The 14,675-nt window shown below is 41.3% G+C and overlaps 1 protein-coding gene across 1 annotated transcript in view; it reads left to right on the forward strand.

The window, feature by feature from the left end:
• The window catches only part of STK39 (serine/threonine kinase 39), an 827,935-nt gene that overhangs the window by 705,434 nt on the left and 107,826 nt on the right, over window positions 1-14,675 (forward strand). Inside the window, exon 16 of the mRNA XM_068247051.1 lies at window positions 12,043-12,111. Coding sequence (XP_068103152.1) covers window positions 12,043-12,111 — 69 coding nt within the window. The remainder of the gene's footprint in view (window positions 1-12,042; window positions 12,112-14,675) is intronic.

Genomic DNA, 14,675 nt, shown 5'->3' on the forward strand with positions numbered 1-14,675 from the left:
GTATGAAGCCCCATAGTAAAGACCTTGAATCCAATAGAAAATAATGTGGGTGAGCTGATCATTGTGTATGACAGATATTCACTGCCATGTTATGAACCTTTCATAAATTAGGCCAATGCTGTGTTATGGAGGACGGCAGCGGTGCAACTCTTGCTGTAATTTTCTGTTTGTATTCTGCAGTATAGAAGTAATGGAACAACATTCAGTTTTGTAAACCGTCATAGAGCAAAAATGTATATTTTTGATATATATATATAAAAAACATATTTATGTATGTGTATAACAATATTATGTTATAAATATATATTTCCTGCCCTCCCACCAAGGTGACTTAACACCATAGTATGCACTAATGTGTTTGCTATTAAACGTTTCACTTCCATGCATACATAATCCTTTTCCATTGTATGCCAACATACCTCGGAGCACAGATTAACAGCCAGAATGAAATTGACATGATGTATGGTTGAGCTTTATTTAAAAGATTATTGGAAACAAAATTAATGAATTTGGCAGTCGGTCTTAAAGCTCGAACACACGCTTGACTAAAGTCAGCTGAGGCAGCCATTAATGACCATCTCAGCTGACAGTTAAACGTGTGCATGGTAGTCTCTGACTGCAACCCTGCAAGAGATCCACCCGGCCGAGCATCTCACCTGAACGATGACTGATTACTTTGATCCTGCCACACCCCTACCAGCTACTCTATCGCCACTCCCCCCCCCCTTCCAAATGCATTGTCAGCTACATAGTAGATGTAGTTGGTAGCCCCCTCCCAGCGCGGAGATGGGCCATTTAAAGCCCATCGTACCAGCACAAGAAATTACAATCTTTGTTTAAATTGTCATCTACAGTTTTTTTAAACCAGTGTATACATTTAGTCTATATTGTTAGTCTTTCTTTATGCAATTTGATGCCGCCCATTAATACAGTGTCCACATAAGCAGAAATGTGCGGGCACTGGGAGATCAGTATGTTTATTATTGTTGTTTTTTTTTTACTGTTAATAATAAAACTGTGCTTGCTCTTACGCTTACGTAGAGTTTGTCCTGTTTCTCCCAGAATTCCTGTGGGGCATTTTGCACATGTAATCAGATATACCATATTAGAATACTCTGGTATTGGTATCCTGACGGTGGAATTGATGTGTTTGCAGGTCTCACACCTTTCCTGTCAGCAGGAGAATGTTCCATTCTGTTCTAGCCTTTTCAAGGAACTCCTGACCATTATCTGTTTAAGAATGGGTGGCTGTTGAAATGCCAGGAGGGGAGTTTAAGGGAATTATCTTTTTTGGCCCCTGATCCTTGTGTAAAACAGGATGCAGTTCTTTTGCAATTTTTCTTAAGATTTCCAGGTGTGGGTTTTTGGTTGACCACCAGTGGGACGCAGCTCTCTTCCTGGTTTTGCTAGTATTTCAGGAGTTGAGTGCTGAGAATGATGTTCGGGTTCTTGATTTAGATCTCAGCCATTAGAGTTTTTTTACCCTTGTTTAATAAAGCTCTTCTTCAGGTAACCCAGGTGTTTATCTTTGTCACCCCTGTCAGAACAGATTTAATTGCATTTATTGCTTAGCTGTAAATTATGGAATTCTTTAAATGCTTGAGGTGGAAACTGTCATACATGAGGTATGTGGTACGGTCTATCAGTTTGTGGTGCATAGAGGTTTGTGGGTTGTCCTCCCTTGATGTATATGGTGGTGTCAAGAAAATGAATCTCCGTGTGGGAGTAGCTTAGTTTCAGTTTGATTGTGGGGTGGAAGGCATGAAGTTTCTGTGGAATTGGAGAAGATCCTCCTCACTTGTAGACCAGATGATTGAAATATTGTCTATAAAATGGAAGTAGGCCTTGAGTTTCATTTGACATTTATCAAGGCTAATCCTGTTTTACACAAAGATCAGAGACTATGAAAGATATTCCCTGAATAATGTATTCCTGGAACTGAGAAAAAGACCTGAAGAAACTTGCACAGCTGGACAGCGACATCTTTTTCTTGACTACATGCAAAAAGGAAAGACTTGTACCTCAAGGACTAAGGATACAGAATCTCTCTCTACATACATACAATAACAGGTTTGCAAAAAAAAATCTGCAGCAGGAGCTGGGAGAGATTATGGAAGAATCTAATAAGAATCTGCCATAACCTCAAGAGGATTGTGAAGGACAATATACAAAGCTACAAACCTTCTATAGGAAACTGCAGAAAATCTTCATTAAAAAACTTCAGAGACTTAAAATAAAGAGTGGACACCTGGTTGCACAAGGAGCAGAGAAAGAGTAACCCATAGGTGTAATAAATCTTTTGTCAGACTACCGAAGTTGAAATAACTGTATTGTCCAAAGGCCGGTCATTCTGCCCTGCTAGACCCAAAGACAAGGTTTTACTCTGTGGAGATATGGAAGAATTATTCAGAAAGCTATGGCTCAAGGAAAACTTCTATAACAAGGAAGCCTGAAATACAATGGATAACGAGCCAACACACACCAGATAAAAAAAAATCAAGACTGGCTTCCTAAGCAGGAAAAATCCTACTTTGGGCGAATACATCAACAAATTTAGATGCTGAATCTCTGACAAGGTCCTGAATAAAAACAAAAAAATACACTGGCCCAGAACATAACATCACAAGAGCGACATGCCATCAGATTCAGTCGAGAGAAAGCTGGCACTCCTTATAACAATCTATTTTGCTTCATTGATACAGTAAATAAAGCCAACATTTTGGGACCACGCAGGGTCCCTTTATCAAGGCAAAGCCTACTCAAGGCAAGAATCTGTCAGCCGCTTCTACTTGCAAAAAAACCAAAAACATAAAATGCAACACTGGCGGAATCACCTCTATGCACTCGGTGAGAGTGATGTGCTTTGTGTGGGCGGCTTCTTACAAGGCCATCAGATCCCTGAAGGAGAATAAAGTCATTATCATCAAACCAGTGGACAAAGGAAGTGTCATACTTATCATGAACACCAGTGAATTCATTCAGGACGCCCAAAGACAGTTGTCCAACACCATGCATGATGTCAAATTACAGGGGGGCCTCACAAAAAGCTACAGGATGGCACTCAATAAGATGGTTAACAAATTGCCTGCAAACATCAGACCACATGTACAGACTCTTATCTCTGGAAAGCCTAGAACAGTCTACTTTTACATGCTCCCCAAAATCCACAAAGAGGGAAATCCCAGCAGACCCATAATCTCAGGGAGTGAAACTCTTATGGAAAACATCTCAGGGTTGTTTGAAGCTCTTTGGTCAATCTGCATGTAGGTGAAGTATGTTATGAAGTATATATAATGTACAGCGCTACAATTTTATCATGCAGACAAACAATCAATTACATACAAATTTAAAAATAGCAGTAAGGTTCAGTTCTCAGTTTGTTTGTGATTCCCTCACTCCTCCTATTTGTATGCGCTCTATTGAGGGTCAGCAAATCCCCCTACACAGTCTCTCATATATAAATAGATAGCGCTCCACTACATACAAAGTTCATCAAAGGAGGATCCCCCTTAGGGGCCGCACTCACCCAGCTCGTGTGACCACTATGAGACCATCCTGCAGGCTGCTAGCTCCTCCCGACGCGTTTCGTCACCTACGCATGACTCATCAGGGGCGTCAAGGTCTGGAAATACCATAGCAGTGTGTGACGGAATACCCGGCGAGCCTATCCGGAGAGGCACGGGGAGAGCCCGTTTAAACACTCTATGCGCTATAAACAACCTATGTCTGTGAGTATATCACTGGAATAAAGTTTACTTTTAAATAACGGAGTTACACTATATGAGGCTCATTTTGTTTGAGGTGAGCAACCAAGGAATCCATATAAGGAGGAACTATCGGAGAGTCTGCACCCAGGAGGAGACAACTGGAGTGGGATAATTCAGAAGCAGAGATCGGGCAGCCGGCCATAGGAGGATAACGGAGCGCATACCGACCAGTCTCATAGTGGTCACACGAGCTGGGTGAGTGCGGCCCCTAAGGGGGATCCTTCTTTGATGAACTTTGTATGTAGTGGAGCGCTATCTATTTATATATGAGAAAGTATGTTATGAAATCTCTGGTCTGTAAAAGATCCATCTGCATACCGGGCACTACCCATGTCCTTAACCAACTGGTGGCCATAGGCCTAGTGCATGAGGGCACCATTCTTGCCACGATGGAGGTGAAGTCTCTGTGCACCAACATCCCCCATGATGATGATATTGCGGCCTGTCATAAATATTTTCAATGTTTGGACATACCTATAGAGTCAATTGCTGGGCTCATTCTCACCCATAATTATTTTACTTTTGGACATAACCTCTATTTACAATGGGAATGGCAATGGGTTCACAATCTGAACAACAGTATGCAAATATTTTCATGGAAAAAATCGAAAAGGAATACCTTGATACATTTCAAATAAAACCCAGGGCATATGTCTGTTTTATAGACAATATTTTAACCATCTGGTCTGGAGGATCTTCTCTAAATCCACAGGAACTTCAATGCCTTCAACAATCAGACTGAAAATAAGCTACTCTCACAGGGAGATTAACTTTCTTGACACCACCATATACGTCAGGGGGGACAACTTACAAATGTCTATGTACCACAAACAGACTAGCCATCCCACATACCGCAGGTATGACACCCAAGCATATAAGGAATTCCATCATTTACAGTTATGCAATAAGATGCAATTGGATCTGTTCTGACAGGGGTGACAGAGATAAACACCTGGGTTGCCTGAAGAAGAATTCAATCTCACTCCTGAAATACAAGCAAAACCAGGAAGAGAGCCCGGTCCCACTTGTGCTCACCTACAACCCATACCTGGAAATCGTAAGGAAGATTGCAAAAGAATGTCATCCTGTTTTACCCAAGGATCAGAGACTGAGAAAGATATTCCCTGAACCTCCCCTCCTGACATATTTACAGCTACCCATTCTTAAACAAATGATTTTCTGAAGTTTCATGAATAGGCCAGAATGGAACATCTCTCTGCTGACAGAAAAGATGTGTTAGCACATCCATTCCACTGACAAGATACAAATACCAGATACACAAAAGGAGTACAAGGCACCTAGTATATCTGATCATGTGTGCAAAATGCCCCAAAGGAATTTATGTGGGAGAAATAGGACAAACTACATGAGTTTTATAATAATAATAATGGTGAGCAATACTAAATATTGCCCACACATTTCTTTCCTTGCCCACACATTTCTGCTGACGTGGAAACCGCAATCTATTCAGAGTACAACCTGCACACCCTTGATATATGCCAATCAAATATCGGTGTGCTGAAGCCAGATTTTTAGTGTGATTGACAGCACACCATTTGTGATCCATAGAGTATATGAAAAGAGTGGCATTTCCCAAATTATATGTGTTTATTGATGCAGACCCAAAGCCAACAGGTCTGCTGCATGCTTAGTATACACCGGACTGAACACATCACTTGCTGGTGAGTGTATAGGTTTGCTGCCCAGACAGATGTCCTATTGATGTAATTGACTGACCTGTTTTGTCCTGAAGAAGAGACCTGCTTGTCCCAAAATGTTAGCTTTTTGTCTGTTAGGGGGGTCCTCCTATGCAATGCATGAGGAGCAAATGTGAAGTAGTATTGGGAAATTAGAAGGTTGATACGGAAAAGTTTTATTTAAAAACGTGCTACAGTTGAGTTTTAATATAGGACATTTTTAAATGCAAATGTATGCAATAAATTGAATTTATTTTAAGATAGCAAAAGAAATATGTTTTGTCTTCAAAAGTTTTGTCTGCAAACGTGTTACAGTGATATATGGTACATCAGTTTGATTTTAAATGCAAACGTGCAATATATTTAATTGATTTTAAGGTGTAGAAAGAAACTAAAATGTTTTATCTACAAAAGTTTTTTTTGTTTTCTGTAAATGTGTTACAGTTGAGTTTATATATGAATCATCAGGTTTTTTTTCTGATTTTGAATGCAAACCTATGCAAAAATTTGAAATCATTTTAAGACCATTAAAGATGCTGAAAAGTTTTATCTGCAAAAGTTTTATATTCAAACATGTTACAGTTGAGTTTTCATATATATGATACACCTGTTTGACTTTGAATACAAACCTATGCAATAAATTAAATCGATCCTATGACATAGAAATAATCATATTCTCTTAGCACATGGTGGATCACACACGTACCTTCTTAAAGCAGCTCAGCATGTAAGTGTTCAAATCTCATATCTGAGAGCCGAGTAGCTTAGCCCCGACCCCAAAGCAGTCAGTGTAGCTGTCTTTTTGCTGATATTTTTTGGCACCTGGTTAAATGTTTGTGGAATCTTCAGTTTGAACATGTAGCTTCTGTTATCCAGGAAAGACCCATGTAAATCAAAGTAACCTTTGACTTCTGTCGCCTGTCGGGTATTGGGACCTGGTTCCCTTGGGCAAAATCACAGACTCATGTCAGCTGTGTAGCTAATGACAAGTACTGTTGCCATGTGGGGGGCAGAGGGAGGACGGAGTGGAACGCACGTGGCATCAGGTGGCAGGCAGGAGCGCAGCGTCTTCAAAGAAGTTGCCATCTCTCAGGTGAATTGATCCGTTTAGCGAATCGCTCGTGGGTTAGGGGTCGAGGGCTGCCTTACACATGTTATCGGCTGCCTCAAATGACTTTAGTCAAGCATGTGTACGAGCCTTTACACAGACCGTATACCCCTCTTGTGTACAATCCTGTACAATTGTTTTGCCCAATTTGGTTACGGTAGACAAAATGTCCAATCAATTGTTGATTAAAGTGGATTTAAACCTTAACAACTGATATTTCATTCCGTATCAAGGGCTAAAATCGGTTGATCGTAAAATTAGCCAGTCATAAATAATACTACCTCAGCTCAGGGTTGTCCCATCCTATCCACAGTGCACATAAGTACCCATTTAGAAATGCAAAATGATAAAAAGTTATTTTAAGAACAATATAAAACATCTCTTAGGAGAAAACGCAGGTGAAAAAGTTGATTGCATATGGGCCATATGTTGGGAAGACATGTTCTGTGTTAAGCAGAGGGAGGCAACAGCTAATAAAATTTCCTGAAAGCGGGACCCACTATAAAAATCATTTCAACAGCAACTGGTCTGAGTATATTAAGTAAAAAAGATGCTAATCCTGCATTCAAAACTTTTTTTGCTGTTAAAGTTTGGAGTTATCACATACCTTAGGAGCACTGGCCATTTAATTGTTGTTGCCAAACAGTTGTATGCTGGGGGAGGGTCTTTTTATCTATAATATATTCCTCCTTTTCCCCTTATTTCCCCCTCCTTATAATGACATAAGAAAGTGCACTTCCTAGTAGAGACCTCAGTGGGAGTGTCTGAAGACTCTGGGAGGAAGGGCGGGTAACGAATACACAATTAGCAAGAGGAGAAAAAAAGAGTGAGGGAGGAAATGATGTCAGGATTCTCTGCTTTTCCTTTATAAAATTCACAGGAATCATAATTTGGACAGTGCAATACATCTGTTATGTAAGTAGAACTAGTATTTATCGAACTGCTAGCTTCACCTGTGAGTGTTCTCTTTTGTTGTTAACCTTTTAGCAGCCAAATAAAGTGAAACTTTTATCTGGCTGCAAGGCCGATTTTTTCCTGCCGCTGGGAAAGTGTGCCTTCCCCAGCCTGGCAAGCTCATCAGGGTATGCAGAGTGGCACAGGGATCTTTTATAGTTACCTGTTCCGGGCGCTGGACCAGCTTCTTCTCTTCCTCCACCCACGTTGCTGCACTCTCAGCATCCTCTTCTGACTTTAATAATATGTGATCGCGGCTCAGAAGATAGTGTCAGTGGAGCAGCACCACCTGGTGGTGGAAGAGAGGTGATGGTAGAGACTCTTCCATTACTCCTCTTCCACCACCAGGAGGCAATGCAGCGCTGACCCTACGAGCCCTGTTCACATGTAATAATGTGATCGGAAGTCAGAAGAGGATGCCGGGAGTGCAGCGCCGCGGGTGGAGGAAGAAGAGAAGCCGGTCCAGCGTCCGGAACAGGTAACTATAAAAATGCTCCCTGCGCTGCACTGCATGACCTCAGTAGGCAGAACAACGAGTTTTCTTTGAAGATGCTAACAGGTTAAATAAATCTCTCAGCTCCATATCCATTGTCCCTGTTCTTTGAACTTACAAAACAGGCGGAAAAATATCAGCAATTGGTTAGGAGGAGAAGAGAGGAAATAGCACACTCTCTTATAGATGTCTCCTGAATTCTGATGACTGCATGACATTCTTATTTCTGGAGACACCAAAATGGGAGTTGATCTAAAATGTACTATGTTGACCTCATGCAGTGGTGGTGAAAAGAGGATCATCTCAGAGATTAAGGGGAAAAAGAGAGAAATCACGGAGAGAAAAAAAACATCAATTGAATACTTATTTAGGAGAAAAAAAGTATTTTCAGTTAATGAACGAAACTTTTTTCAGGCTAGTAAATCGCAAAGAAAAAAATTCAATTCAACTTATGCAGACGATTTTTTCCAGCCCATATTTTATGTGATCTACCCTTAAGATATGAATGTAAAAACCCAGCTGAAAGCCGGTAGCGGTGAGATATCTGTAGCATTATTGTAAGGTAGAAACGGAGAATTTAAGCAGCTGTCAGGCAAATGGCTTCAATTTGCGGGAAGAATTTTCCAAAGCTTTTTTCCGCGTCACAAGAAGCGGCATCTGTCCCCAAGCCCCATACGAGCTGTCTCCGGGGAATAATGTGTCACATAATAGCGCATATTTTGTAAACAAATTGTCTATTGCATATAGCATGCTAGGTAGTTGGGAAATTGAAAGACACGACGGCGTAGCTTTTTACATTACAACTCTCATATTGCAGAAGAGTTGAACAGCTTAATTTCACTTAACCTGTGTAAGCTCTTGACAGTCAATGGAACCCGTGAGCCTTAATATACTAAAGGGGTGATCTACAGTCTGATGATCAGCTCTAGATTCAGGCCATACAGTATAAGTGTGCTTGTAGTAAAAAGTGTACTACTTTAATACTGCCCCCTGAGCAATAAAATAAATACTTATTATGCTACCCCCACAAGATCATTATTATTAATATGAATTTATATAGACAAGATAAAACACAGAACATTTATATCATGCTTTCCTCCTGGCGAACTCAAAGCACCAGAGCTGCAGCCACTAGGATGTGCTCTATAGGCAAGCAGTGGTTAGGGAGTCTTGCCCAAGGTCTCCTCACTAAATTGCAGCTGGCTTAAAGTAGGTTCACACTTGTTTTAAAAACATATCCGTGGCTCAGTTTTTTGGCCCAGATCAAAAATGGAGCTACGGATACCAATGTTAAAAATAGCAGCCACCTACAACAAAAAAACTCTGATCTGTCTGTGTTCAGGGGGATCCGTTTTAAAAACCTGAACAGGCGGTCCAGATTTGCAGTATTTTCCCAGACTGTGATCACTCCCGCATACACGTAAAGGTAGTAAAGGGCCATGTAAAAACGGATACCCCTCTACACAGGCACGGATCTGTTTCTGTGTCACAGCCTGTGGGTGGGGAGGGGGCCACCGTGCTGGAGGGGGAAGCAGCCAGGACGGGATTGACAGTGGTCGGCAGGGAGGGGGGTCACCCCCCCACCTGGATCCCCCGTCCCCGCTCCCCCTCCAGCTATTTGTGCAAAATGTGTTAAAATGTAAAGTATGCGGCAAGCAGGGAGCTTACCTCCTCTCCACTTCCTCCACTCGCCGTGTCACTTCCTGCAATGCCGCCCTCCAAGGTATAGAGGGCGACATTGCAGGAAGTCAAGCCGAGACCGGTGAAACGCAAGGAGAGATGCTACGCTTTCCCACTCGCCACATACTTTACATTTTAACATGTTTTGCACAAATAGCTGGAGGGGATCGGGGACGTGGGACCAAGTTAAAAACAGAGGGGGAAAAATTACCAAACCAGATCCTTTTCAACCGGATGCAATCTGTCGCGGACAAGTGTGGACCTAGCCTTACTGAACAGGAAAAGCCAGGATTTGAACCCTGATATCATGTGTCAGAGGCACGGTTCCCACTTGTACAGAAAACCCCTATTAGGTACATTACCTGTTAAACCCAGGAAGTAGATCCTATTGTTAAAAATAGGATCAGCTTATACTTGTAATAATAAACAGAGTCTGAACCTGCGGCAGTTTTTCAAGATTGGAACGCAAAAAGCCAGGTCCTGCGTCTGGATCAGGTAGATATCAAGCGCTCCCTGTACCACTGGCTGATGGAGAAAGCCCAAGTATCGATGGCTGCAGCGGCCCTGCCCTGAGTTATTGTGCATGAGATAACTTGGGTGGGGCAGCTAAGAGGTTAAACCACGTTTGCTTCAATTCCTGTGTTCGATCGCCGCCACGCAAATGCCCTTGTCCCCGTTTCTGCTGCTGTTGTCTACTCCCCTTGGTGCCGGTTAACAGATCAGTGCCAGACAGAAACATTGGGATCCCCAATGGATTGCAAAAGATCAATGGGAATCCTCAGCAACAGGGAGGATTCTCATTGGTTAATGGTGGACCATTGAAAATTCTTTCTGTAGCTAGGGAGAATTGGTCTATTGTTATCCAATAAGGATCCCCATGCTGCTGCCAGCCTCCGGTCTGTGAGCTTTGGGAACTTCGGGACCGAGCGGAGGAGTCAGCTGTGGCGGAACCGGAGGACATGTGACTATATTGGTGATCAAACGCGGCGATCGATGCAGGTGGATAGATGAAGCAAATGCAAAAGGGACAGTGCCTAGCACTGATCTGTTTACTGGCACCAAGGGGAGGAGACAGCAGCAGCACAAATGGAGGACACATGAGTATTTGGGTGTCGGCGATCGAACACAGGGATCAAAGCGGATGGGGAGACTACAGACACTGCTCATTCTCATAGGCTTTAAACTTCAGCTTTATATTTACAATGTAAGTGCAATACAGCTGTTTTGGAGTTCTCGCTCCTCATCAGTGGATGGCATGGATTAATATGGCTCTATGTGGTGGGACTTGTTCAGTCAAGTTATCTCTCTGTAATTTCAATGCAGTGCAGTGATTGTTTCTGAATTAACAATACAAGTAACAATGTGAGGATATCTGAGTAATGAGACACCACAAAAGCAAGGTAAAGTTAGGTATATTTACCTGTCCTAGAAGGGCACACAAATATAACACTTAAAGCCGGCTGAACTCTTGCACAGCACACAATGAAAAGTCTTTATTCCACATCTAGTTGCTGGAGAAATTCACTGCTTTGTGTCCTGTGCTTGTTTAGCCGGATCAAAGTGAATAGACTGCAGGAGCTCTGCCAAGGCAGCTCTCTCCATACAATACACACTGAGGCTTAACTCTTTCAGTGCTTCTTGTAAAGTGAAGCCAAGTTAAAATGTCATTTTTTTAATGATTTGTATAAATTGTAATGAATTTTGAATGATTTTTGTCTCCCACAAATGTTATAATTCTGTGACTTATCTTTTAGAGCAGAGTGGAAGTTCTGAGTTTATTTCCACTTTAAATGGGCATTTCCCTTGCCCTTTTGGGGTGTGGGAGGGAACTGGAGTGCCCAGAGGAAACCCACGCTAACACAAAGAGAACAGACTCCATGCAGTTAGAGTTCTGTCCCGCATTTAAACTGGGGACCTGGCACTGTTTTGAAAGTGCCATCCACTACATTATGCTGATAATTACGTTTTAAAGGACAAAGAATTTGGAACAAAGTATAAAAGGTATTCAGCGGCCAATCTTATGAAACTTTGCAGGGTTCTCCTGTAATAAAAGTCAGCAGTCATTACTATGCATTCGTTTTTTTATTATCTCTCTAGTAACAGAGTTGTTGAGTTTATTGCTGGTGTTTGATTCCTTCATACTGCAGCAATCTGTTCAACCATACCAATTTTTTTTTTCAGCACCTGCATAATAAACTACAGGGGAGAATTAACCTTTCTTCCTATACATAGTTTCATGGTTCAACACAAATGCCATTTCCCACTAAAGTGAATCATCCTGCCATCGTCCTTTGTCCTGGAGGTGTCATTTATATGTGCTCTTTTTTCCTCCTCTTTCCACAGATACGGCAGATGGCGTTTCGCAGGAGCTCTTCTCGGCGGGCCTCGTGGACGGTCATGATGTAGTTATAGGTAAATGACATTTCTTTCCTGGAACTGTTACATGATTACTTTAGCATTTCAATGAAATAATTGCATTTAACCTTCCTGGGGTCTCGGAGGATTCCGCTGGCAGCGAGAGCATCCAGAGGATATCATAGTAGCTGAGTACAACACAGAGCGTGTAAGGATTTAAACTGTAAAACATAAATCTGTTACCAATGTATAGGTAATGGGCACTTGCTCTTAAAGCTAATCTGTAGCGAAAATAAACTCATGAGATAATGAATTGTATGTGTAGTATGGATAATAAATAGAACAATAGTAACAAATACAAGAGTCTCATATTTTTATTTTCAGTTATATAACTTTATTTATAACATTGCATCAGACTGTCACTGTTGTAGTGTATTTTAAACTGTAAAACAAATCAGTGCTAATCAACCTTTGAATTTTCCTGCAGTAAAACCTTATCTTAAGCTGTCTCTCACTGTATCTTGGCTGTTTAAAGGGTACCTGAGACAAATGATATAGGGCAATTTATACTTACTTGGGGTTTCCTCCAGCCCTATGAGGTCCGTGGGCTCGATCGTCATCCTCCCAGGCTACTTTGTTATACCAGGATCCCCTCTAGTATACATAGTTATTTTGGTTGAAAAAAGATATACGTCCATCGAGTTCAACCAGTACAAAGTACAACTCCAGCCTGCTCCCTCACATATCCCTGTTGATCCAGAGGAAGGCGAAAAACCCTTACAAGGCATGGTCCAATTAGTCCCAAAAGGGAAAAATTCCTTTCCGACTACAGATGGCAATCAGATAAAATCCCTGGTAAAAAGTAAAAAGTATCTTTCAGTCAGTGGTGGTCTTCGGCCAGGCTGCGCTTGCGCTTCTATCTCGCTCCTGTGGCCTGGAGCATTCAACTTCATAGTCCCGAGAGCATGATGGGGGACCCACACAGGCGCAGAAGACCGCCACTGTTGAAGATACTGGAGGCGATCGTGGATTAACAGGGCAGGCAGGGAGGATGGTGATCAAGCCTACGGTCCTAATGGGATTGGAGAAAGCTCCAGGTGAGTATAAATTTCCCCATATCGTTTGTCTCTGGTTCTTGCCCAATTTGGTGACTAGCTAACAGAAGCTCTTTTTCATAGATAACAACTCAAGTTGTTTAAAGGGACTCCGAGCAGTGCAGAAACTATAGAAAGATGCATATCATTTTAAAGCTCTCTTTCTCCTCTTTCTGACAACACCTAAATCGTCACCCTACACCTTTTAGTTTTCTCTATTTTTGCGATCAAAATCGCAGCCGCGGCAATTTCAATCGCGAAAATAGCGAAAACTAAAAGGCGTAGGGCGGCGGTTTATATATCATTAGAAAGAGGTGAAAGAGAGCTTTAAAATGATATGCATCTTTCCATAGTTTCTGCACTGCTCGGAGTCCCTTTAACTCTTCTGTCCTGTACTGTAAAACAAAATGAGACTATTTTCTTTGCTATAAATGTTCTATTTATTACCTGTACTGTACAATTCATTATCGCATAAGTTTATTTTCGCTACAGATTTGCTTTAAAGTGAAATTTCACATTTATTTTACCTTTGCTAAGAAATATGAAGTTCTTTCAGTTTTCCTAATGGCACATATTCTTTCCAGTTGCTTGCCTTGTAAATGTGCCTTCTGATTTGATAACAGACTCTGTAAAGGTGGGTAGTGTCTACCAGTCATTTAATTTGTACAGCTGTGGAAAACAAGTAACAACTGTTCCAGCTGTGTCCAGCCAATTACTCAAGCAGGAAAAGGAAGTGATTTGGACTATATGTATCCAACAGTAGCACAACACAGAGTACAGATTCCAGACTAGAAAAGGAATGTAACTTGAGATTACTGGTATGCCTAGAAATTCATAGCTGGCTGCAAACTGAAGTGGAAAAGTAATTTTAAATAGGATTAAAAGGCAAAAATATTTGTGCAGCCCTGACACGCTTATTACAAATTTTTAGCAAGAGTGGAATTTCACTTAAAAGTTTACCTGTACTCAAGGGGAGTTTTGCATACAAATTCTGTGGCTCAGACGCTCAATACATATCCTTTGCCTCATGTTTTTTTTATATAATGACTGTTTTCACAATAGACATGTATAGTAAAGAGCTATGAATGATGACAGTGGTGACTCAGTGTTGTCATGTTGCAATCTTCAGTCTGCTCACTGATGGTCTCATATTAACCTAATGCTAGGTACACACCATACAATTTTGTGTTAGATCGAGGGTTCAATAGACAATTTCCGACATATACTATTTTATTTTCGATCGTTTTTCTGATCGATTTCTCATAGAAGTGAATGAAAATAGATAAGAAAAGATAACAGATTCGAATTGGAAATTGATTGGAAAATCGAATCAGATGGAAAATCAACCAAAAAAAACGCATTATGTGTACTCAGCATAAAGCATCCTCTTCTACAATGAAAAACTCACTGTGATGGTGAGCTTCCCAGGGCTTAATACAGCAAAGCACCACCACTATGCTTTACAGTTGTCAGGATCTTCTGGTGAAATATACCTTTGGTTTCTGCTAACCATATAATCTGGAGAGG

Source organism: Hyperolius riggenbachi, chromosome 7 (genome assembly GCF_040937935.1).
Source record: "Hyperolius riggenbachi isolate aHypRig1 chromosome 7, aHypRig1.pri, whole genome shotgun sequence".
Taxonomy (NCBI): domain Eukaryota; kingdom Metazoa; phylum Chordata; class Amphibia; order Anura; family Hyperoliidae; genus Hyperolius; species Hyperolius riggenbachi.